The 27,023-nt window shown below is 40.7% G+C and overlaps 1 protein-coding gene across 4 annotated transcripts in view; it reads left to right on the top strand.

The window, feature by feature from the left end:
- Window positions 1-27,023, top strand: part of Odad2 (outer dynein arm docking complex subunit 2) — a 147,300-nt gene that overhangs the window by 28,844 nt on the left and 91,433 nt on the right. For all 4 annotated transcript variants that reach the window (XR_005880642.1, XM_040755252.1, XM_040755255.1 and 1 more), the window contains 3 exons: window positions 7,434-7,627; window positions 9,313-9,408; window positions 10,566-10,713. Coding sequence is in view for 3 of the 4 variants with exons in the window: in XM_040755252.1 (XP_040611186.1) it covers window positions 7,434-7,627; window positions 9,313-9,408; window positions 10,566-10,713 (438 nt within the window). In the remaining variant the exon portion in view is untranslated. The remainder of the gene's footprint in view (window positions 1-7,433; window positions 7,628-9,312; window positions 9,409-10,565; window positions 10,714-27,023) is intronic.

The following is a 27,023-nucleotide window of genomic DNA, read 5'->3' as shown; positions in this document are numbered from 1 at the left end:
TCCAGATGGCCTCAGTGCAGAATTCTACCAGAAATTCAAAGAACAGCTTATACCAATTCTTCTCAAAGTGTTCCACACAATAGAAGCAGAAGGGTCTTTGACAAACTCTGTCTATGAGGCTTCAATAACCTTGATCCCCAAGCCACACAAAGATACAACTAAGAAAGAGAACTTCAGACCAATATCCCTCATGAACATTGATGCAAAAATACTCAATAAAATACTGGCAAATCAGATCCAAGAACACATCAAAACAATCATTCACCACGATCAAGTAGGTTTCATCCCAGGGATGCAGGGATGGTTCAACATACGAAAATCCATCAACGTAATCCACCATATAAACAAGCTGAAAAACAAAAATCACATGATCATCTCACTAGATGCTGAAAAAGCCTTTGACAAAATCCAACACCCCTTCATGATAAAGGTCTTGGAGAGATCTGGGATAACAGGGACATACTTAAACATAATAAAAGCTATATACAGTAAACCAACAGCCAACATCAAACTAAATGGACAGAAACTCAATGCAATTCCTCTAAAATCAGGAACAAAACAAGGCTGTCCACTCTCTCCATACCTTTTCAACATGGTACTTGAAGTTCTAGCTATTGCCATACGACAACAAAGGGGGATCAAGGGGATACAAATTGGGAAGGAAGAGGTCAAACTTTCACTGTTTGCAGGCGATATGATAGTTTACATCAATGACCCAAAGAACTCTACCAGGGAACTCTTACAGCTGATTAACACCTTCAGCAAAGTGGCAGGCTACAAGATCAACTCAAGAAAATCAGTAGCCCTACTATATACAGATGATAAAAGGGCTGAAAGAGAAATCAGAGAAACATCACCCTTTACAATTGCCACAAACAACATAAAATACCTTGGGGTAATGCTAACCAAACAAGTGAAAGACCTGTATCGTAAGAACTTTGAATCTTTAAAGAAAGAAATTAAAGAAGCCCTCAGAAAATGGAAAGATCTCCCATGCTCTTGGATAGGTAGGATCAATGTAGTAATAATGGCAATCCTGCCAAAAGCAATCTACAGATTCAATGCAATCCCCATTAAAATCCCAGCACAATTCTTCACAGACCTTGAAAGCACAATAATCAATTTTGTATGGAAAAACAAAAGACCCAGGATAGCCAAAACAACCCTGTTCAACAAGGCAACGTCCGGAGGCATCACCATCCCTGACCTCAAGCTCTATTACAGAGCTATAGTCCTGAAAACAGCTTGGTATTGGCACAAAAATAGACAGGTAGACCAGTGGAATCTAATTGAAAACCCGGGTATTAACCCACACACGTACGAACATCTGATCTTTGACAAAGAAGCTAAAAATATACAATGGAATAAAGAAAGCACCTTCAACAAATGGTGCTGGCATAATTGGAGACTGGCATGTAGAAGAATGTGGATCGATCCATGTTTATCGCCATGCACAAAACTTAAGTCCAAATGGATCAAAGACCTCAACATAAATCCAGCCACACTGAACCTCTTAGAAGAGAAAGTGGGTGGTACCCTTGAACGACTTGGTACAGGAGACAGCTTCCTGAACATAACACCAGTAGCACAGACAGTGAGATCAACAATTAATAAATGGGAGCTACTGAAACTGAGAAGCTTCTGTAAGGCAAAGGACACAGTCAGCAAGACAAAAAGGCAGCCCACAGAATGGGAAAAATATTCACTAATCCCACATCTGACAGAGGGTTGATCTCCAAAATTTACAAAGAACTCAAGAAGCAAGTCTCCAAAACACCAAAGGACCCTATTAAAAAGTGGGCTGCAGAACTAAATAGAGAGTTTTCAATAGAGGAGTCTAAAATGGCTGAGAGGCACTTGAGAAAGTGCTCAACATCCTTAGCCACCCGGGAAATGCAAATCAAAACAACTCTGAGATACCATCTCACTCCTGTCAGAATGGCTAAAATCAAAAACACCAATGACAATTTATGCTGGAGAGGATGTGGTGAAAGGGGGACACTCCTCCATTGCCGGTGGGAGTGCCAACTGGTTCAGCCACTTTTGAAATCAGTATGGAGATTCCTCAGAAAAATGGGAATAAACCTACCACAAGACCCAGCAACTCCACTCTTAGGCATATATCCAAAAGATGCCCATTCATACAACAAAGATGTCTGTTCCACTATGTTCATAGCAGCTTTATTTGTAATAGCCAGAACTTGGAAGCAACCTAGATGTCCCTCACCCGAAGAGTGGATAGAGAAAATGTGGTACATCTACACAATGGAGTACTATTCAGCAGAAAAAAATAATGGAATCATGAGATTCGCAGGCAAATGGATGACACTAGAAGAAACCATCCTCAGTGAGGTAACCCAGTCACAAAAAGAGAAACATGGCATGTACTCTCTCATATATGGATTTTAGACATAGATCTGGGGAGTGCCAGCCTACAATCCTATGGCCAGGGAGTCTAGGAAACATAAACTTCATTCAGTGGCTGATCAAAGAAGAGGCAGACTCCCTTGGTTAAGTACTGATCTGAACTCAAGAAAGCCAGTAACAGAGAGGAAGGACTGATGATCAAAGGGATTAAGTCTGGGCTGGTTTAACCCCAGGAAACAGCTGACCAGACAAAGGTTAACTCTTGAATCCCAGGCATCAGCCTGGGAATCCAGCATGGGACTGATCAAGACCCCCTGAATCTGGGTGTCAGTGAGGAGGCCTAGGGAATCTATTGAGCCTTGGGCAGCAGATCAGTACCCATCCCAAGTATACACACGGACTTTGGACTCCCATAGAACAATGTGAGGTGCACTCTCACCCTGAACTCTTGGGGAAGGGTCTAGGCCCTGCCCTATATGAAATGACAGACTATGGACACCCCCATGGAGGGCCTCACCCTCCCTGAGGGAATGAGGGGATAACGGGGGGGGGGTGGGTTGGGGGGAGGGCACGGGAGGAGGGGAGGGAATGGGAGAGGGACCTGGAACTGACTTGTGAAGCAACCTCGTTTCTTATCTAAATCTAAACTGGAAAGTAAAATTAAAAAAATGGAGTTTGTGGGAATTTTTGGACTAAGATTAGTAAGGGCCAAGTCTACCTCATTAGAATTAGAACTCCAATATGTACATTTTAATAATATGGTTAACAATCTGTTAGCAACATTTTGTATAGTAAAATTCACAGATCTTGCATGTAAAATTGCATGATGTTTGTACAGCTATCTGTGGGACACCTGGATCAAGAGAGAGAACATGCTCATCATTATTGAAAATGCCTCCATATTGACTTTGGTTCCATCTTTATTTATCATAGATGACCACCTCATATTTCTGCCCTTATAGAATGATTTTGCCTGTTACTTCATTAATTAAAATGATACAATAAATTTCAGTCAGCTTGGTTTTGAGATTCACCTATGTTAGTGTCTTAAGTTTGTTACTTTTTATGAATGAATACTATTTCATTGTATGGACACACCACAGCTTGTTTTATCCACTCATTGATAGACATGCAGGCTATTTAATGTTATGAGCTTTCAGTACAATATCTATAACTCGGGATGTCTGCACATCTACTGTGAAGAGCCCTCTTTCACTACCACATTCATTTAAGTCTCTTTTGTTTTGATCCCTCAAGATAGATGTGAGCCAATCTGAGTCAGCCTTTCCAAGAGTCAGATATTTCACTGATTTTCTCTGGGTTTGACTTCTATTTTATTTCTACTCTTTACATTTTATCTCCCTTCCTCCCTCCCTCCTTTCCTTCTCTCCTCCCTCTCCTTTTCTTTTTTCTTTTTTGCTTTCTTTGGGATTCATTTGTTTTCCTTATTGAATTTCTTAAGTTGGAAACTTAGTTCATTGATTTGAAGCCTTTTCCCCCTGTTTCTATTATTGGTGGTGTTATTATTATTTGCTGTAAATCTCTTTAGAAGTAACATAAACAAAAGGCCCAGGATAGCCAAAACATCCCTATACAATAAAGGAACTTCAGGAGGCATCACCATACCTGACTTCAAGCTCTATTATAGAGCTATAGTCCTGAAAACAGCTTGGTATTGGCACAAAAATAGGCAGGTAGACCAATGGAACCGAATCGAAAGCCCTAATTTTAACCCACACACCTATGAACACCTGATTTTTGACAAAGAAGCTAAAACTGTACAGTGGAAAAAAGAAAGCATCTTCAACAAATGGTGCTGGCATAACTGGGTACTGGTATGCAGAAGACTGCAGATAGATCCATGTTTATCACCTTGTACAAAACTTAAGTCCAAATGGATCAAAGATCTCAACATACATCCAGCCACACTGAAACTTTTAGAAGAGAAAGTGGGAGATACTCTTCAACGAGTTGGTACAGGAGACCACTTCCTAAACATAACACCAGTGGCACAGGCACTGAGATCGACATTTAACAAATGGGACCTTCTGAAACTAAAAAGCTTCTGTAAGGCAAAGGACACTGTCAAAAAGACAAAAAGGCAGGCCACAGAATGGGAAAAGATATTCACTAACCCTACATCTGACAGAGGGCTAATCTCCGAAATTTACAAAGAACTCAAGAAACAAGTCTCCAAAACACCAAAGGATCCACTTGAAAGGTGGGGTACAGAGCTAAATAGAGAATTCTCAGTAGAGGAGGCTAAAATGGCCAAGAGACACTTAAGAAAGTGCTCAACATCCTTAGCCATCAGGGAAATGCAAATAAAAACAACTCTGAGATACCATCTTACTCCTGTCAGAATGGCTAGAATCAAAAACACCGAAGACAATTTATGCTGGAGAGGATGTGGAGAGAGAGGAACACTCCTCCACTGCTGGTGGGAATGCCGACTCATACAGCCTCTTTGGAAATCAGTATGGAGATTCCTCAGGAAAATGGGAATTAATCTACCACTAGACCCAGCAATTCCACTCTTAGGCATTTATCCAAATGAGGCAGGTTCATACAACAAGGGCATCTGCTCTACTATGTTCATAGCAGCATTTTTTGTAATAGCCAGAACCTGGAAGCAACCTAGATGCCCCTCAACTGAAGAGTGGATAGAGAAAATGTGGTACATTTACACAATGGAGTATTACTCAGCAGAAAAAAACAATGGAATCTTGAAATTCGCAGGGAAATGGATAGCACTGGAAGAAACCATCCTGAGTGAGGTAACCCAGTCACAAAAAGACAAACATGGTATGTACTCACTCATATATGGATTTTAGACATGGATCAGGATAGTGCCAGTCTGCACTTCCACAGATAGAGAGTCTGAGAAACAGGAAAGAACCTAAAAGATATGCATATATGCATAGTACCCAAGAGAAGAGGATGGAGACAAGATCCTCTGAATGGATGGGGAACACGGCGAGGGTAGGGGGAGTGGGACCTGGGAAGAATAGAGGGGGTAAAGAGGAAGGGAGTTGGTCATGGGGGAACAGGAAGTTGAGGGGGTGGGGGTAGAATAGGGGGAAGAGGGAATCATAGGATCGAAGACAGATCAGGCACCAGAGTGACCTCGAGTGATCTAAAGGTATAACATCAATTGGCAAGCTAAGCAATAGTGGAGGGACCACCTCGAATGCCCATTCCTGATAATGAACTTGATGTCTATAACCATCCGGGAGCCTTCATCCTGTGACTGATGGAAGCAGAGGCAAACACACAACTAATCACTGAACTGAACCCAAGGAACCCAGTGACAGAGAGAGAGGAGTGATGAGCAAATTGGCAAAGAATGGGCTGGCAAAACCAGCAGAGACAGCTGATCTGAACAGGGGAGTGCTCTTGGACCCCAGACCGACAGTGTGGAGGCCAGCATGGGACTGATCTGGACCCCCCAAATGTGAGTGTCAGTGAGAAGGCCTGGGCAACCTATGGGGCCCTGAGCTGTGGATCAGTGTCTATCCCTGGTATACAAACTGTCTTCATGTGCCTATAGCACAAAGAGAGATGCTCTCTTAGCCTGGACTCTTAGGGGAGTGCCTTGACCCTACCAAGAGTAAAATGACAGACTCTAGATATCCCCTATGTGGAAGGATTTGGCAATAGGGTGGGAGGGAGGGGGGAAGGGGAGTGCGGGAAGAGGGGAGGGTGAGGGAACTGGGATTGACATGTAAAACAAGCTATTTAAAATTAAAATAAAAAATGATAATAAAAAAAGAAGTAACATAAACCCTGATCTGCAATATTTTTTAAGTCAGTATATCTGTGCATGTTCTCAAGATCATTTTTTATTGACTTCTAGTTCAATTCTAGTGTAATAGGAAAAATATTCTCTATGATTTTAGAAGTCATGTGTTCATGCTTATTTTTATGGGCAGAATATGCATGTCATTGGTGATTTTTTTCTCCTTGTACATTAAGAAGAGTATGTATTGTGGTGTTGGGCACTGTGTCCTACACATTGTAACTGAGTAAAGCTCATTAATAAGCAGCTCTCCTATAGCTTCATTAATAAGCATTAATCTATTTTCTTCCTGAGTACTGTGAAAGTAGTTTTGAAGATTTCTATTTGGGGGCTTACCAACTTTCCTCAAGGTTCTGTTCTTGCTTTCTGTATTGTGATGTTCTCTTGATGACTACACGTTGGGAATTGTGTTATAACAGATTTTTTTGACATTTTATCTGCCCCTCTTTATCTATAATATGTTTAGTTTTGTAGGCAGAAGACTTTTGCCTTTTGTTTTGTTGTTGTTTCGTTGGTTTTGTTTTACTAATGTTCTGTTGCAAACGCCTTTTCCTGTTCCAATAAATTCAAACCTATTCCCCACTTAGTCTTCTATCGGGTTCAGTGTACCTGGTTTTATGTTGAGGTCTTTGATCTATTTGAAGTTGAGTTTTGTACAGGGTGATAAAATTGATTTATTTTCATTTTATTACATGTAGCCATCCAGTTTTACCAACACCATTTGTTGAAGATGCTCTCTGTTTTTTTTTTCCATTGTGAATTTCTGGATTCTTTATAAAACAATAATCGGGTGTCCATAGTTGTGTGAGTTTATGTCTGGATCTTCAATTCAATTTCATCTATCAATGAAAGTTAACAGAAACATTTTTAACCACCTGAGACATTGCTACAGGTCTAGAATATGCTTTCAATTTCTGGTTACATTCAAGGTGCTTCTTTTATCCTTAACTTGTATAATTTTTACATTATATATCCCAAACAATACAGGGATGGAATTTGGGCTTTTTTGCAGGAAGTGATGATGAGTATGTAGGTCTATGCATGCTGCCCTAGAGCTGAGTTCAGAAGCTTCATATTACTTCCTATGTAACTCTAACATAGGCCTTGGTCTTAAAGTTGCCCTTATTTAAATTGAGTTGCTAAGCAACAGCAGGTAGATGCAGAAGGTGAGGTTTTCCTGGCTTTATACAGCCCCTATCTTCGTATGGCCCTAAGTAGTTCAGAGTTGATGCCAATGTAACCAGTACTCTTTGTATTCTAAATAAAGGAGATTAGATTCATTGAAGAACAACCAAAGGATCAACAGGTTTTTGAGAAACCCAAGATAGAAGAAGTGGAATCACCTGCAACTGATTCAGAGAAGAGTAAAACACAGAAGAACCAGATCAACTTTGGGAAAAGTCATATGACCAAGAGATTGGAGCCAAGCTTAAAGTGGAGAGCAACTGTTGATTACAAAGGGTATGTAGTTGTTTATATTGGTTTTCAATCCACACATATTTGCCTGATTTTTCCTGGAATTGTGTGTCTTGTTAGAAAATACAGTGTATGATTCCCTGTTTGATTCCCTTTCTCTTCTTTGTATTTCCTAAATGAAAAAATTGTAGCAGTAATAGTGTTTGTGTTCTGACTACTATGATGGGAGAAGAAAAAGCACAAGTCATTTTTGTGTAGTAGGTAAGCAAGAACAAGCAATATGAGAAAGGAAACTTATGCTAAAATACATGGAGAAATAACATGGAGCATGGAAATGTAGTGGTAAAGAGAATTTATGGTTATAGTTACATGAAGTTAGTTCATCAGGAAAATTTCTGTAGCAATATTATAAGCAAAACTTTATCACTATAAGAAGGATAGAGTTTCAGCAATGTTAGCACTCCTATGTAAAATGAACACTGGGATACAGTCTTAGTTAGGGTTGCTATTGCTCTGACGAAACACCATGACCAAAAAGAACTTGGGGAAGAAGGGGTTTATTTTGCTCACAGTTCCCTGTAACAGTTCATTATCAAAAGCAGTGAGCTCAAGAACTCATACTGGGCCAGAACCTGAAGGCAGGAGCTGATGCAGAAGCCATGGAGGGATGCTCCTGGTATTCACTACCATGTGTCACATTTACAATTACGTTCAAAGGGACATAGTTGGCTTAAGAACTGGCTCCTGTTGGTCACACAAGGACCCTTCCTTTTGGGGACTCTGGTGGACCAAGGGTGTGGTTTGTTCCAGCAGTAAATACAGAGGCTCTCCAGGAGGAAGGCTCTGTGGGAAGAGAAAAGGTCGTCACATTTCTGACTTTCCCTGGCTTCTTTACACTTGACCTCTGTGACTCTACAGAAATACTCTCTGAGAAACACATGTGAGTCTCTGCAGATGGGGAAGTGGATTTTATAAGTGTTGCCTTTAATTATGAATTTCTGCAATAAGCATTTAATGAAAGCTGAGTATGCGCTAAGGGCCATGCTAAGCCTAGAAATTCCTGAAAATTCGGGTGAGCCACTATTGCAGAGTTGGCCAGCAAGGGTGAGAAACTATAGTGCCTGTGACTGAGAGTGGTAAACACGCTGAGGGGAGGCGTAGGATGATGTAGTCACTCAGCATGGCAGCCTGTGAAGACCCTGCTACTAGTTCCTAACATAGCTGGACAAAGAGCTGCTGCACAGAGGGCTGCTGCTTATTTTATTGTTTTAAGATAAAGTCTGGAGCCCAGGGTGGCCTTGAACTTGGTCTCTGGAACGCCTAGATTACAAGTGTGTACAACCACTGCCAGCATGGCAAACAGCACACAGCATTTCTTCCATATATAAAACACACATCTGTGCTTGGAGAATGAACAGGCACCTGCAAGTGTGAGGTGAAGCTGGAATGTGCTAATCAGTGTGAGGAAAATTCATTGTTTGGCTTCATGAAAGTGCTGGAGCTGCCAGGCGGTGGTGGCACATGCCTTTAGTCCCAGCACATCGGGAGGCAGAGGCAGGCAGATCTGTGTGAGTTCGAGGCCAGCCTGGTATACAGAGGGAGTTCCAGGACAGGCTCCAAAACAACACAGAGAAACCCTGTCTCGAAAAACCAAAAAAAAAAAAAAATGCTGGGGCACTGTTCTATTCACCAGCACAACATATTAAAGCTCTGTTTTGTTATTTATTTAGCCACAAAAGCTCTGTAAAGGATAGCCAAGAGGAAAAACAAGGAAAAATTGAAAAGTCAACAGCATCTGTCTCCTCAGGCCGTACACAGTTACTCCGGTAAGTTTCTGTTGGTAAGGCCATGTCCTTACAGCCACCCACACAGAATGGCCAATTGCCATGCTGGTTACAGGACTGCTTAGTACTGTACAAGGGCCCCAGGTACTTAACATATGGATGGTTACTAGTGATGTTAGTAAAAGAGAGGGTGCCCGGTTGCTTTAAATATATCCTAGTATATACTTCTATTGTAGTATGTTCTTCTATTACAGGGAATGCTCACTACTTACTGACTCTAAAGAGATACATCTAAGATGTAGCTATGAACATCGGGTGTGATTTTCAGTTTAATGAAGAAACAAGATAATGAGAAGGGTTGGCCATTTGTGTTGAAGGGTTTCAGTGCAGTGGCAGGAAGAAGGGAGAGATTCTTACAGAAACATTTGCACACCTGGGCTGAAACACAGTCTTTAAGACCCTGAACTACACTGATGTTAGCTTTACCTTTTGTTTCATTATAGTAAATGTATTCAGTGTGTTTAAGAACTTCTAACGCTTTTTATTTTGAAATAATTATAGACTGCTAGGAAACTGCAAAGGTAGTGTACTCGGTATCTTGCACCCAGCTTCCTCTAGTACAATCACAATACCAGGATATGAACATTGCTTCAGAGTGTATGTCAATTACCTGTGTATGATGGGGTAAATTTACCCCGTACTGTAATGAAGACGGCAATCAGAACACAGAACTTTACCAGCATGTGGGACTCCCTAGTGTTACCCCTCTACAGCCACAATGATTTCTTTGTTTCTAACTCCAGCCAACTTTTTTCCAGGGTAATAGGAAGTATTTAAGGTTTGAGTGCCATTTCAAACACTGCTTTCTGTTTATCTCTACTGTTTTCACCCTTTCCCTCTCTTTCTTTGGATTAATTAAGCATTTTGATTTGTCAGTTGTCTTTTTGAATGCATCTCTTTTTCGTAGCTCTGCATTACCTTTGCTGTGTGTGTGTGTGTGTGTGTGTGTGTGTGTGTGTGTGTGTGTATGTAGTAAATACAATTTGCCATTGTTGGCTTTTAACAGACGTGTAGAAACCTTGCCTTCCTTCTGAGGCTCACAAGGTGTTGAGATCATCTGCTGCTCATATGCCAGTTGTGGTATTATTGTTACAGCCCTGATTATGCTGTAGCTTACACTGTGGACTTGTTGTTCTTAGCAAAGGTGGCGAGAAAGTTGAGGAGACTGCCAGTGAGAGCTCCTCAGAGAGTGAAGAGGATGAGGAACCTCCAGACCACCGGCAAGAAGCCAACGCTGACCTGCCGTCGGAATACTGGCAGATTCAGAAGCTGGTGAAATATTTAAAAGTAAGAAAAACCTTCCATGTTTACAGTATTCAGTGGAAGCCCATTTCTAAGCACATGTGCCTCTTAAATAACAGCAGTGTGCACTGTGGTTGTCATTTAAATAGACACAAGAGAAGATCTTATTGTTCTGAGGAGTCAAGTTTAGACCTCAGAAAGTATGACCTGACTGGGACCAGTTCTCTCTCCTGCTGAATATGGGAGGCAGGTGGGGATGGGCGTGGTCAACAGCAGGTATTGACTTAGTCTGTGCTTTATGATTTTCATTTGGTATGGTAAGAAGAGCATGGAGCTCTGAAGCTTGATCTAACTTAACTTCTAACCTGTATTACTGGCTAGCGGGTGATTATTGCAAAGTTGCGGTGTAAGCCTTAAAAAGCCCCAACTTGTGCAAAGAAATGGATGATACCTGTACCACAGGACGTTCCAAGATTGAGAATCACAACTGGAACCTGTATCATACCATGTCATACGTTGGAGGTGCCGACAATATGCTCTGGCTTGCTTACATCTCTCTCCAGTCAGGTGGCATGGAAATACCTTACATGATGTCCAGTCCATAAGGGGTATATAAATATTTGGATTGAGGACAGGGCAAGGAAAATGGGTTGTCACAGACAAGACTGACATTCATTCTTGGTATACTAAAGCCTTCTTTAAGGCTGAAGCCCAAAAATATGGGTGAAAAAAATGGGACAGAACATTATGACTATCTCTTGTTTCCTTCCATATCTTTGGCTAGATTGGCCAAGGGTATTGCATATTTAAAGATGTTTATGTGACACCTAACCAGTGTCCTTTTCCATCCTTCGAATAACCTTGAGGCAGTCTGAAAAACAGCCTTCATGCCTGGTTTTGTGGCTCTGACAGAGGCCCTCTAAATGGATGGTCTTGAGGGTGTGGAAGAGCCAAGGAAAAGTCTGCAAGAAAAATGAGCTGCCTTCTGCTAGTGGGCATTCCTTCAGTGGGAACTGCCAGAATTTCTTAGAAAAAAGTTTTCCTGAATCCCGAATACCCAGAAGAATTAGTGATGACACTGAAATATATTTTAATTCTCCCTTGGGAATTCTGGTTCTCAGTCTCCTCTGATGAGAATAGCGATAATGTTACTGGATGTTTCAGGATGTCCTGACAGTCAAAGGCAAACGCAGGCTTCTCTAGGCACTGGACAGGGCAGGTCCACATTGGAACAGCAGCAACCACAGTCTAATTAGCCTTTTCTGCGTCTGTTTTGTGCTCTGAATGTGTATCTGCTGCTAACCTGACTCATTCTTGCAAAAGTAAGTACTGATGGGCTAGAGAGATGGCTCAGCCAGTAATGTGCTTGTTGTACAAGCATGAGGTTATGCATTGGGAGCCCTGGAACCTATGAAAAGGCCAGACATGGTCACATAGATCTGTAATCTGGGGCAGTGATGGAGACAAGCAGATCTCAGGAGCTTGTTAACCAATCAATGAGTTGAGCCTATCTCACAAGGTGTAGGCTAAGGGAGAAGAACAATAAATGGTCCTACCCAGCTGTAAGCCTATGACTTCAAAAATGACTTGCCTGGCAAAATGACCCCAGTGGAGCAATAATGTGACATTTTACCTGGAGCTAACAAATAACAGTATAATTGTACTTAGGACCTGGCAAATAGGAAGGAATTCATGCCTGGTACTATAAACCCAGTCAGCTGCCAATGGCTGGATAGATTATAGACCCTAGAGGAGAACTTGCTACTGCCATTTTCCTTAGCCAATATATATTTCTAACTGTATCCTAAATTCTGATTATTATACTCACAGTAAGGGTAGTTCTTCCTTCTCATTACAGAAACTTCTTTTGCAGCAGAGATCCACAACTGGTTCTAATACAGAAAATAAGTGATCATGGGTTCCCATTCCCTCTTGGTACATCTATAAGGCAACCTAAGGCTTAGGGAAAATTGTAGAAGATGAGACAGAAAGATTGTAAGAGCCTGGAAACCAGGACACCTGCAGTGAGACCGTGTGTTATATATCTTAAAGGGACTTTACATTCATGAAATCTGAACAATATGGTTGTCTAAACAAGACCTGCCTAATGGCAACTCCAACTGACATGGTAGTATGGGTGAGGAAAACTGCACAGGGCCCCGCCCCTAGGTGAAGAGCGGCAGACAATGGTTAATTAGAGAGGAAGAATCAGCTTTCCTCAGGGATGTGCATCCTTAGAATTTATTCAGCTCTAATGAGGTCAGCTCTAAACACATATATATATGAGCAACATTAAGTGAACTCAATTGGTTTATGTACATATATATGTAACAACAGTTAAAGACATTATGAATTTGAGAGGAAGGTAGACATAGGAGATTTGGGAGATGGGAGGATGAGGAGTGGAAATAGTGTAAATTCAGTACTCATAGATGAAATTCTTAAAAAGTTAAACTAAAAAGTAAGTGAAAAAGCAATACTGGTTGATTAGATGTCAACTTTTAGCCTCTACACATATATACAAATACCACACACACCTCAAGTAACATTTGTTATAATTTATCATATCTACTTGCAGTATTAATGTACTTTGTGCTATAATTTATTCTTTGTGTGTAATTTAACAAGATAAATGCAAAGAGTGTTGACACACATTCTGTCCTGAAATGAGTAAATTAGAGCCTAAATTAGCAAAATTAATCTGAAATCTAATTTCTTGAATCAAATTTTAATGGCTAAATCAAAATTAAGGCTAGCAGATAAAATATTTTACCATGTTTACCTGACTATATCCAAAGATATATTACTCAAAATATCATGATACTACTGTAAGGACAGGCCCAGTGACCAAGAGAACAGACTAGAGCCAAGTAAAGACTCACAATGGAGAAAGATCATCTCTAGTCACTTTTCTTGGGAAACTGAAGATACATGCAAAAAAATGAAATTAGAGACTCGGGATGTATCTCAGTGAGGAAAGAGCTTGCTGCACAGGCTGAGGACTGGAGCCCAGGTAAATGGAGGGAGCTGGAATTAATCATTCCGAGTGAGGCAACATAGACCCAGAAAGACCAATGCTGCCTATTCTCTCTCATATGTGGATGCTAACTTTGAATCTTACATATGTATATGTAAATTGGAGTACCCATAGAAGGCAATAAACCAGTAAGGAGACATGCGGTGGGGGTGGTGGGGAGATTGCCTGAGAATGGGGATAGCATTCAGGTGGTATGACAAGACAGGGGATAGTAGAAATGAAGGGTTAAATGAGGTAGGAGATGGCAGATCAGGGCAGGGGAGAGAGGGAGTACAGAAGGGATAAGTAACACTGAAGACCTTTGAAACTCCATATGGAAACCTACTTTAGGATAAATGGAATTAGTTTATGTTGGAGGAGAAAATACCTTTCCCATACATTGCAGTACTATGGTACAAGTTATGGATTACTTCTTTTCAAGGTGTTGGTCAGTGAGGTCCCAAGGACACCCCTTCCCCAACATTACAGGCTATTTCAATTGCTCCTGGTTATTCTGGAACTTGATGATAACACCATATTACTGAAAACACCATATACTTGAGTTGTAGAACACGAAAAATATCAAGCTGGTACTGGTCTGGAAGCCTCATCCCTATTGACTAACTTTCATAGTTTTGAAATTTTCTGTGCATATTCCCAGAAAGAACAGTCACCAACTGTGAACCCCATGAACTACAATAATGATTGACATGGCTCAACAATGGTACAGATATTATGGGAGTAATCAACCACTTCCTAATTGGATTTAAGATCTTCTCCACAAGAGGGACTTCATGGCTAGTACAACTGACTGGATGGAAAACCCATGGTTGGATAGGTCATAGGTGCAGAGTAGGACCTAATACTATTATTCTGCTACATGGACATAGTATTAAACTTACCCCCATGTTCTTAGCTTTACACCCATAGATCAGAGAATCTCAGCCTTCATCAGAGGAGCCTCTTTTTGCAGCAGATGGTGATTAAATGAAACAAAGACCCATAGCTGCCCTATATGCAAAGGATAAGTTACTGTATAGTGCTCATGTCTAAACAGGGAGTGTGTATCACACATCCTCCCTACAAGGCTCAAGGGTGGTCACAAAGATTGGGTGTAAAGATTGCAAGAGCCAGAGGTAGTGGATTATTGCAGTGGAACAATATTTTTCAGACACGAGAGGTATATTGAACACATGAGTTCCCAGCATCTGTGACTTCATGAATAAAATCATGCCAGCAAAAATCCCTTTGTGTGTAGGGGAGGGCCTCTTGATGGCCTACGTCTAGCAATTTACAGTTGATGGCTGCTGGAAAAGAGTCGGTTTTCTTCAGCGATGTGTCTCCTAAGACATTATCTGTGTATGCCCTAGTGATGGCTCTGAATGTAATTGCTGCATTAAGTAGACTCCTTGGTTTGTTTGTTTGTTTTGTTTTTAAGAGTATATGAATTTGGAAAGGAATCGAGGGAGGATAGGAATGAATTGAAAATGAAGGAATGGTGGAGGTTGATCAAAACACATTCTAGGCACATATGAAATTCTCAAACAATAAAAAAGACACCCTATGCTAACCTCTGGCCTCCACACTCATGTTCACAGGAGCATGCACAAACATGTATATTCATGTTCATGTAAACAAGAGAATACATACAAATATAACATAAATATACACATGCAAAAGATAAAAGGAGGATATTGGAGTCTTCTTTCACACCACATACAAAAATAACTGAAAATGGAACACCTGAAATTGTAAGGCTATTAGAGAAAAGGCAAGCTGTTCTCTTAGACAATGGCCTGGGTAAATATTCCTTCTTCTTTAATTTTATTTTTGATTTTTTAAAATTTCATTTTACATTCCAACTACAGTTCTACCTCCCACCCCTCCTGCCACCCCCCTTGCCCATCCCCATCCACTTGTCCCACAGGGTAAGTCTTCCAATGTAGAGTCAACAAAGCCTGGCATATTAAGTTAAGGCAAGACCAAGCCCCCACCCATTAAGATTGAGCATGGTATCCCAACATAGGGACTAGGCTCAAAAATGCTAGCTCATGCACCAGGGAAAGATCCTGGTCCTTCAGTAAGGGGCCCCTCAGATAGACCAAGTTACACAGCTAATTCCCCACATGCAGATTGCCTACTTCAGTTCAATGGAGACTCCACTGCTGTTGATCCAGAGTTCATGAGTTCCCCTGAGCTTGATTCATCTGTCTCTGTAGACTCCTAGCTAGCAATAGCAGAGAGGTTGCCTTCATCCAGAAACTGATGGAACAAGATGCAGAGATCTACAACCAAGCACTAGGCAGAGCTCTGAGAATCCAGGTGAAGAGACAGAGGAGGGAATATATGAGCAAGGGAGGTCAAGATCACGGCAGCAAAAGTTTCTTAAACATGACTTCAAGAACATAAGCATGAGAGCAGAAGAGATGAGAGAAAGAAATAGATGGAATTGAGTCAAACAGAATAGCATAGGCAATATAAGAATGAGACAATATCCCATAGGTTGGGAAGGAAACATTTTCAAACCATGTGTCTGATGAGGGGCTAATACACGAAATACATAAAGAACTCAATTTAATTGCAAGAAAAAATCCAGTTAATAAATAGACAAAGGACATAACCGGGCATTTCTCCAAAGCAAGCCTATACAATGGTCAAGACACATGAAAAAATTCTCATCATCACTAAGTATCAGGGAGATGAAAATCAAAGCCATGAGATTGCCCCTCCTACACTGATGAGTGGGTGGAGAAAAGAGACCCCTGTACATGGTTGGTGGTATGTAAACTAATACAGCGACTGCAGAAAACCAAAGGGAGGTTATTGAGAAACTGAAAATAGAAATGTGGCCCAATTATCATATGCTAGGGCATACGTAATGGCTAGTCTTGGTTGTCACCTTGACACATCTGGGGAGAGGGAACCTCAAATAAACTGCTTCCATCTCATTGGCCTATGGGTGTGTCTGTGGGCATTTTCCTGATTGCTAATTGGTGAAGGAAGGCTCAGCTTACCATGGCTAGTGCCGCTCCAGGGCAGGAGGGCCTGGACTATATGAGAGAGAAAGTGGAACATGAGTTTGGAGGCAAGCCCACAAACATCATTCCTCTATTGCTATGATTCTTCCTGCTTAAAAACATGGGAATAAATATTAGGGAAAGAATGGAATACTTTGTGATTTGAGGAGTTTCTGAGAATTTTTTTTTAAAAAAAAGTTCCCAGTCTTGAAGATTCTTGCTTGTTGGGCATTTGAAAGCACTAGTGGAACACGTATGGGAGTATGGCACACACTCAGCACAGGACACATTTCCAGGATTGTGTCTGCTCCTTGACCCAGCTACAGAGCTGCCCAAGCCCTCCTTCACTTGTGTGGGGGAAGCAGAGTCTCAGTAAGTAGCCTAGACTGTCCGTGTACTTAAGATCTTTCTACCTGTACCTCTTGAATGCTGGGATTACAGGATTCAGTCACCACATCTGACACCTTAACTCTTCGGGCATCTGATAGGGAAAAAACTGACATCAGTGAACATTGCAGCCCACAAGTCTAACGTGGTCATCTTAAGTATAACTGGCCATTCAGGTTTGGACATGGCCCTTTGGGAGAAAAGTAGGAGAGCCTTGTTGTTTTCTCAGAGTACATTGTCGTTTCTTCATGAGTAAGTGAAGAGTCAAAGGGGCCAGAAACATAAGAACATCCAAGAGGAAGGGCAGTTGGGTGGGCAGAAGCATGGTTTTTGATGTTGGAAAGATGCCAGTGGGGACCCTACTTACTAGCTCAGCAGCATCAGGTGACACAGCTTTTCTGAGCTTCAAATTCCTCCTTGGTAAAGAAGTGGAAAGTGTTGGAACGTCAAGATCTAAATAGATGCTAAAGACAGCACAGCACATCTCGAGCGCTCACCACAGAGTCCTCAGTAACTGCTGACAGTGATAATTATTTCTGCAGCGGATGATTATAACCACAGAAACTGAATGATGTGGAGTCTCACTTACTTGCCCAGGTGGCCCTCAAGTTTTACTTTGAAATTTCTAGCAAAACAATAAAAAGAGGAAAATACAGTGAGTTAATATAGTGAAGAATAGACTTACCATTGTCAGATGAAAAGAAGCCAGTTGCCAATGATACTGGTACTAAGAACTAGAAGAATTCTGGCCCTTAGGGTCAAATGGGAAGGCACTGGGCAACGGAGCACATGGCATCCCAGATGGCATCCTGCTGGGACCATAGCCAAGAGTCTTCTAATATCCTGGTTATAGAATGCTACCTTGAGTTATTCTGCTACTTAGGATAAATCCACATAGTTTGGGGGCCAAGTGGGGATGTGCTGCTTCTGTCCCAGAACAGCTAAGGAAAACATTTATTGATGAAGTGCTACTTAGGCTCACACAAGTTATTCATCAGGAAATCATGTGCAAATGTGATACTTTTGGCCAGACACTAAATTGCTTGGAATTCTTATAGCTCCCACAGGTAAATACTCTTAACATAGCCAATAAGAGGAAAAGTAGATCTACAAATGACTTCAAGGTTTTTGACACAGGTAGCTGTTTTATACAAAGACACAAAAGGATATTAAAAAGTCTCTGAAATGCAAAATTGGATGTCTCTAGGTAATCTCAAAATAAATATACCTGACATTTTAATTTATAAAATTATGACTCCAATGTAGGCTTCAACTAGCAGAGAAATGGTAATGTTGACCTGACTTTCTCCCAACCATTTTCCAAGGATAGAATGTCTGTGCTGTTGAAAAAAATTGATGAGCTCATTAATATTGAAACAGGTCAATGAACTGTAGCTTATTATTTATCTAGCACTGTGAGCTCAGATCCTGGCACATAAGAAAAGGGAGTCGATATTGAAATATTAGGCTTTAGCCTACACTCACTTCAACTTGAAAAAGCTTACACACACACACATACACACTTACTTCTTCTAGGATTTTAGAACACAATTATTTTTTAATTAAGGATTGCACTACATTTTTTCACTCAATTTTTTCAATTTCTTTTGTCCCACTAACTGATGAGTCTATACAATTCTCCCACTCAAGTACTAACCAGGTTGAGCTGTTAGCTCCTAAGATCACACATGTTCAGGATGGTATGGCTGTAGACTGCAATCTAATTCTAAATAAAGTGGTGCACTCCTTTTCAGCACCCCCACCACTGATAAGCACCTACATTCTGTATTTTGCTACCATGACGGCTCAGGTTGTCCAATTTCCCAGCTGCTGCTTCAGGAGAGAGGTGCTATTTAATTCATTTCTTTATCTGCAGTCTCTCTTGCCAAGGATCATGAGCTTGACTCTTGACCCCCTGCCTAAATTGTACAAAGGAGGTTGAGGTTCTGTGTGCAATGCTCCTCAGTCCTAACTCTCCGCCGCCCCTTGGCAGTTCATCTTGCCTTTTGAGTCAGAGTCCTTCAGTGGACAGCGCTCCCCACTGGCGTGCCCCACCTTCTTTTATCTCCCCTTTTCCTTAAAGGTACACCTTAGTTTTTGTACTTTCTGCCTTGATATAGATACCCCTTCCTCCACCGGCTAGGAGTGGTTTTAAAATCTTGCAAGAGAAAGACTTTGCTTTGATGATTTCCAATAGTTAGAGGCAATGGTTTCTTAATGTCTGTTTGGGATAGTTCTTCTGAGTCCCTGAAATCAGGGTAATAATTCATTCACTTCTAAATCTGGTATATAGAACAACTCCAGAAATAAGAGAAGCAACTATTTGGAAAAGAGGGTTTATCATTTACAAGGGCGGTTACAAATTGATACAGACGGATAATCTCTGGTAAAGTCAGGTGGAACATGAGGAGGTAGAAATACACAAGCTTGAATTTCAAACACATTGATGTACATAGTTTTAACCTGAAGAATGAATGAATTCACTCAACAATAAAATGCTGTGAGATTCCATTTCTATGTGGATTCTGTCCAGAATTTAGCTCTAAATGAGAGCGAAAACCAAGGCAATCAGGTTGATGCTAAGTGCACGGCTGGTCCTTTGATAGTTTGGAGGGGTTTCTGGAGCATCTAGGATCATGTTTCTCTCACCTATTGGCGTATCCTGGGAACATTGCCTGGGGAGGACATGTCTGCACCACCCTGGATTCAGCTCTAGGCTTGGTGAGGTGACATGAAGAAGCAATGTTGGAGACATTGAAGTGTGCTCAGTGAGTCTGACCCTCGCATGCTTATATAACAGTAGAGGAACATAGGGGGAGTTCCTAGGGCCATTTATTCAGATGCCCACCTTCCCCGAAGAGTTCTGCTAGGAGAGTGGGCAGGGGATAACAAAAGCATTAGTTTAGAAAGATGTGTCCAATAGCAAATGGAGCTGAGTGAAAAGGTACAGGCCAATGACAAGGGGCTGCACTGGAGGAGAGGGACTTTTCAGCATCCATACACAGGAGGGCCATTCTCCATCAGATTCACAGATCCATTTCATGTCACATGATCCATGGGCCCTGGCAGTCACTCTTCAGTTCCATAGCCACACATTTAGAGTTTAAGACCATGGAACATACAGGTGCCTGGATGTCCCCTAGATTACAAAGGAGGAGAACTGAGTTCAGAGTGACGTCTGTAAGGCATCCATATAGAAAAGACCACTAGGCTATAGCATCAAGAGAGGTACCCAGGACTCACTAATGGGGTATTATTGGCAACAGATGTGCTTCCAGTTTGAAATATTTGTTAAAGATGCTTCATTGGGACTCTGTTACACACACACACACACACACACACACACACACACACACACACACACACACACACAGTCCTTAACTGGTTAACGGGTCCTGAGTGGTAATTGGGAATTAAATGTTTCTTTTTCATTGTCGGAATTTGATGTACTTTGCAATCAATTACACTTAATTAAATTCCATTCCCATTACTTGTGTCTTAGGTTTAGAGTGGCAGGAGGTTTGATCGTTGTTTCATTGGTGGAAAAGCTGAGAAATCCTTTGCTGCAGGCCACACAGAAGGCGGCTGCAGGCTGGGACAGCATCCAGCTTCTATCTTTATTGCCGGTTGCCTGGTGATTCTGTCCCACTGTCAAGAAACTCAGGACCCAGGAGGCTTGTAGACATTGCTTCACCATCTTCTCTCTCATTTGCATTGCTTCATCTGAGTGAGAGGCTGAACAGGAGCCTTTATAAAGGGACTTGGTATCCATTTTTGGAAGGCAGCACTGACGTGTTCTTTGACTAGGTTTTAGAGGACGAGAACAGTGGTGGTACAGTTGGTCTTAAAAAGGGGCCATTTGAAAATGGAAAGTGGTGGTCACTGTTCATGTACCCAGGAAACTATAGCGGTTTGGAAAGTGTCTCTGTCCAGAATAATAATTTTAAGATTGTGTATGTTGTCTCACTCATGTGTGTTACCCTAAAAACAATCAGTACTCTGAGATAACACGAGTAGAAAGTCTTTCGTGCCTTTAAAGATTGTCTGCTAGAGGCTCCGGGAAGATGGTGGGACTGGCAGTGTTTGCAAACATGAGAACCTGAGTTTGGATCTCTAGCTAGGTATAGCGTCAAAACATTGTAACCTCAGTATGGAAGGAAGAGCAGACAGATGATCCCTGGGAACTCACTGACAGTCATTCTAGCCAAAAGAATGAACTTTGTGTTCAGTGAGAGACTCTGACTGAAAAAAATATAGTGAGAGTAAGACGTTCTGATGTCAACCTTTGACATGCATCTATGTCCGCTTCCCCTAATATTACCTGTTAGAAATCATGCTTAAATGCTATTGTCTATAAAGTTTCTACATAGCAGTTCATATTATGCTTTCATAAACATTATCATGTTGAATGAACATATTTTAGGTTTTGGGGCTACATGAAATGTGCATTATCTATAAGCTTAGATAGTCCAAAAAAGAATTTGCAGCATTGCAATTTTTTTTACTGTCTGTCATAAATGTGGGGGGAAAGCAGGGTAACGAGGTGATCATGGCTATGCAATGCTACTGACCCATAACCACTGGAACCACCAACAGTCACCGTCATGTCACCACATCAGCCTAGCTACTAAAAAGTGGCAATGCTAGAAATCTCCAGCTGGGCACAGTGGCACTCACTTCTAGTTTCAGTGACTCACTCCCCCCCAAGAATTGGAGGCCAATGAAGGTAACATGATAAGACACCCATCTCAAAAATAAAGATCAAACCAAGATATCAACACACACTCACTCACACACACAGACAGTAAAATTTCTACAAGTGTTAGAACATGTGTTTAGGATGTTCAAAGCTATGGATTTCATCTCTAGCACAAATGGGAAAATAAACCTTGGGGGACCTCCTGGAATTTAACTCATCCATTCATTTATTCATTCATTGTGCATCTATTCACAAGCAGGTATTGTGAGCTAGCCATTTAGTTATTCATAAGATATTTGCATTGTAAAATTTTGATATCTAATGACCTGAGCATGTAATGGATTTTTGAGAAAATCCAAAAAAACATTTGATTACAGAAAATTTGCCCTGGCTGGTTCCTACTTTGTATAACATGAAGGACTGCTTTGCCTTTTGGTTTTAAAAATATGACTTCATGTTACAGACACTTCTATAATGAAAAACTAAACAGGAATGAATCCCAATTTGGCCTCGCTCATGTACTTTACATCTGTATATAGACAGATTTGCCATAATCATTAGTAGACACTGAATGTTCACAGGAAAACAGGAGCTCACTTCCCTTCCTGGTCCATTTGTCTTTGAGATTTCTGCTAGCAAAGTTGTGGCTCTTTTCCCAGCCTCGCTCTCTGGGTGGGTGTGGTTGTCTGCTGTGGCATGCCAATATTTCTGCAATGTACAGAACAGCAGCATATGTAGGTTATATAGTCCCTCTTTGGTTTAAACTCTTAAAAATTATAGAAATGGTAAACTAGCTCATGTTCGTTGTGAAAATTCAAGCTGGGTGAATGAAGGGTTCTTTACAGATATTTCATAATTTGTAAAAATAAAGCCACACTTATTTGTTTGCTTTTTGAGACAACATCTCACTCATTAGACCAAGATGAACAGAAACTCAATGTTTAGCATGGGCTGTCTGTGAACTAATGGCAATTCTCCTGTCTTAGTCTCCTGAGCACTGACATTATAGGTGCAAACCACCTTGCCCAGCTTACATTGTTCTTTTTATATTTAATATTGTATTTTGGTTTGATCCTTTTAAATACCATATAATGTTTCATTATAGATAAACATTAAATTGTTTAGCAGTTCCCTTAGTGGCAACATCTAATTTTTACTGTATTCATTCTCAAATATCTGGATGAATGTCTTAGATACATCCTCTACTTGTGTGGGATAGATTCTTTAAAAGGTAATATGGGAATGAGCCAGGAATACAAATTCTTGATAGCTCTAATATGGAGTTGTTTAATGCGTGTAGATTTTCACTTGAATAAGATGGGAATAAATTTGAGTTGGGTGTAATGGTGCACACCTATAATCCCAGGAGGCTGAGGTAGGAGACTGAGTTCAAGGACAGACGGAGTTATAAAGGAAGTTCAAGGGAACAACCCAGTATATAAACAGATCCTGTGTGGTGGTTAGCCTCAGTGGTCAACTTAATGCGATTTGGAATCATCAGGGAGACAGGCATGCCTGTGGAGGGTTGTTTTGATTAGGTAAAGTCAAGTGGGGAAGACGTGGTGTTAGTTTCACTCTCTAGACTACATAAAAGGAGACTGTGAGCTGAACACATGCATCCTTTTCCCTCAGTCTCCCAGTTGTGGGTGTGATGTGACCAGCTGTTTCAAGCTGCCACTTCGATAGACTGCACCCGTGGACAATGGTGAACATGAACCTTTTATCCCTTAAGTTGCTTTTTGTCAGGGTAGTTTATAACAGCAGCAGGAAAGAAACTGAGATACTCTGTCTTAAAAAGAAGCAATAAAAAATCTCCATAATATGCTTGCACTTAAAAAATCGAGAGGCTTGGGCTAGGGAGATAGATCAGTGGAAGAAGCACTTGTTTCTCAAGTATGAGTGCACAAAATTGGATTCCTGGAAGCCACCCCTGACACCCACAAAATCATCTATATATGTATACATATATATGGATGTATAAATGTTTGTATATCAACCCTCAATAAAATGTTATGCTTGTGAATGTGTGTGTGTTGTACGTATGTGTTCATATTGGTGTGTGCACATGTATGTGTGCAGTTGTGCATGTGTGTAAGGCCAGAAGTCAGCAACTCTTTGTCTTCCTTGATTGCAGCCCACATTGACTTTTGTCACAGGGTCTCTCTTTGACCATGAAGCTCACTGATTTTAGTAGGCTTACTGGCCAATGAGCTCTAAGTTCCAGTTGTTTCCCCTGGCCCCAGTGCTGGGGCTTCAGGCTCCACACATGTTTTTTTTTCCTAGAGGTTCTGAGCCTCCAACTTCAGGTCCTTGTACTTGTGCAAAAGGCACTTGCTGACTGAACCATCTCCCCAGAACCTATAAAGTTGTTCTCAAAGGGGAAGAACATGTGCACCCTAAAGTTTGAGAAGGCTTATAGGTTTTTTTCCTTTTAAAAGGAACTAGTGCCCGAATTAAGTTTATTTTACAGAAAAGAATTCCTGGCCTCTCCTTGCAATAAGCAGATTTCAGATTTCTACAGCAACAAACTAATATTTTCAACTCTTGTCACAGAATTAAATCATTCAGGGTCTTGAAAACAAACAAACAGCAGGCCCTGAGATGCAGGTGTCTGTTCACATGGATTTGGTTAAATTGGTCTGGGATGGGATCTAGATACTGACAGTCTTTAAATATACTCCCTGGACAATGAAGTCTGGGATTAGAATCTATTGCTATAAATGCTCTTGAATTTTCAGTATTGTTTATTTTAGTCAGTTCTGATGGGAGAAAACTGTGTCATCTTTGGGCTTGCATATTGTTGGCCAGTAAGAAGGTTGCCAATTTTCATTTCTAATATAACGTCATATCACATGTTCACCCTTTGTTCTGTGTGGTGTTTTATTCATGATGTGGTAAGTTAACCCTTTGGTTGCTCTACTGACAGCTGATATTTTCTGACAGTGTATCACATATATTTTACTTACAATTTGTTTCATTAATAAGTGTCTAGCCTGTTCTATGTGGCCTATAAGCTATGTGCAGTAGAATCTAGAAATGTTTGCCAAAGCTAGCCAAGGATGACAGAAACATTTTCTCTTCTGATGTGTGTATTCAAATTTTATTTTATTCTATTTCTTTTTCTCAGTCTTATTATTTCATTGAGAATTTTGTGGAACTCTTTGATCATATCCACTCCTCCACCATCTCTCTCCAGTCCCTCTTCTTCACCCACCCAACTTCTTCCATTTTCATTTTTTAGGTCCATCAAGTACACTTTTTACTGCCCACACAGTCTTTAACATTGGAGCATAGTCAACCCACTAGGGGCTACACTCTTAAAGAAAACAGAATCATTCAGCATCTATCAGTAGCCATAAGTGGTACTTTGTGCCTACCTCCCCCTCCAGGCCAGTATTTTGTGTGATTTGAGCTTAGAAGGTATTGTGCATGTGGTCACAACTGCTGTGTATGGAAACACAGCTTCCTTAGTCTTACTGCCTCTGTACAGAATATCATCATGAAGGTGTAGAGAATAACTTCAGTAAAACCATAGAAGACAATTCCTCAAACCTAGAGAAACATATGCCCATCCAGGTACGAGAAGTCATAAAACTAGGTCTAGATCTAGTCTATCTGGATTTCATTGATGTGTATTATAGGCAAGAATCTTTTCCCTCTGTTAGTCATCAACACAGACTGTCAGCTCATCTACTCTGCCCTCCAGTGGCCTTGTGCCACCTCTGTAGACACATCATCCTCAGAGGGAATCTGCTTTACTCTAGTAGGTACCAGGCTGATTCCATGCTGTACAGATTTCATATCTTTAAACACTTGCTTATCTTAAATACTTAAAAACTAATTTTTGTGTATTTCTGTTTCTGATATTTTGGCTGTTGTTTTGTCATAGGATCACATTGTATAGGTCAAATTGACCTCAAACCTATGATTCTCCTATCTCAGCTTCCTCTCTGGCCTCAAACTCATGATCTTCCTGTCTCAGTCTTCAGAGATCAGGGATTACTGGGATATGCCATTGCTGGTATATGACTTCAGATCATCTTTATAATGAGTTAGGAGTCATGGTTAAAAGAAAAAAAAGTTTGGGATTTTGATTGTTTTACATTAATTTTTAAGTTACTGTTGAGTAAAGTACAAAACATTGAATTTCATTCAAGTTGGTATGACTCATTAATTGACTTAGCAATTTTTGTATGTCACTAAATTCCCTAGCTCTCCCCTATATATAACAAGCATTTCTTATGGTTTTTATATAATAATTTTTATTTAGCTTTTTACACATATTACTCTCAGTCTCATAATATTTATTTATGGATTTTTTCTTATTGTTATCAATGCTAATTTTGACATTTTCATACTTTCCAATTTTGTTTATTTTTCTAGGGTTATGGATACAGAATACATTTATTTTAAATGTTATCCTTGTGTATGGCTACTTTATTGAACTATTTTATTAAATATTGTAATTATTGAGCTCATTTTCTTGTAGCTTTTAAGGAAGGCAATTACATTTGCCAAAGACTTTTCCACATTCTAGTCACTAAAATGTTCCAGTAAACTGTCAATTTCCACAAATGTCCTGCAGCTATTTTAAAGGAACAAATAAAGGATCTTTGCATCTATGTTTACCCAATTTAAGTCAATGATTTTGTAAGCATCTGCAGTGACAGTGTGACTTTAATTTTCATTAGATACACATGTGCATGCGTGTATATGTACACACACACACATACACGCACACACACATTTTCTTTTGCCTTAAAAATAGTGTTTTCTCTTTTCTTGGGGTACTGTTGTGTCTTTGGTTTATGAGTGCTGACTCATCAGTATAAAATAGATTTGCAAATAAACAGAAGGCCAAGCAATGGATTTTTACTGCGTTGACTCGCTTGGTCACATGCCAGTCACTTGAATACCTTTTGCTATTTCTGATCCTGGGCACTGGGCCCTCTGTCATAATTAATGAGCAGATACTGGAAGGGGTTCACTTTTCTTGATTTCAGAGTGGTATGTTTGGAGGAAAAATGCTGAGAATATCCAAGGCCAGCTGAATGTGCGGTGATGGCTATGTAGCTTCTTTACCAAGCATCCCTCTTGCTTCTTGATTGCAGGTGATGGGGAATGGTACAAGAGAGGCATCTGGGTGGGATTATGCCTCTGTCTTCCTGACTGTTTCACTAGGCAAAGCAGTCCCTGTCCATCTGTGCTAACGAGGACCCTGCATCTGTGTTGTCTC

The sequence above is a fragment of the Mesocricetus auratus genome, unplaced genomic scaffold (genome assembly GCF_017639785.1).
Source record: "Mesocricetus auratus isolate SY011 unplaced genomic scaffold, BCM_Maur_2.0 Super-Scaffold_100013, whole genome shotgun sequence".
In the NCBI taxonomy this organism is placed as follows: domain Eukaryota; kingdom Metazoa; phylum Chordata; class Mammalia; order Rodentia; family Cricetidae; genus Mesocricetus; species Mesocricetus auratus.
The sequence above is the reverse complement of the archived record's forward strand: the minus strand, read 5'-3'. Positions and strand labels throughout refer to the sequence as shown.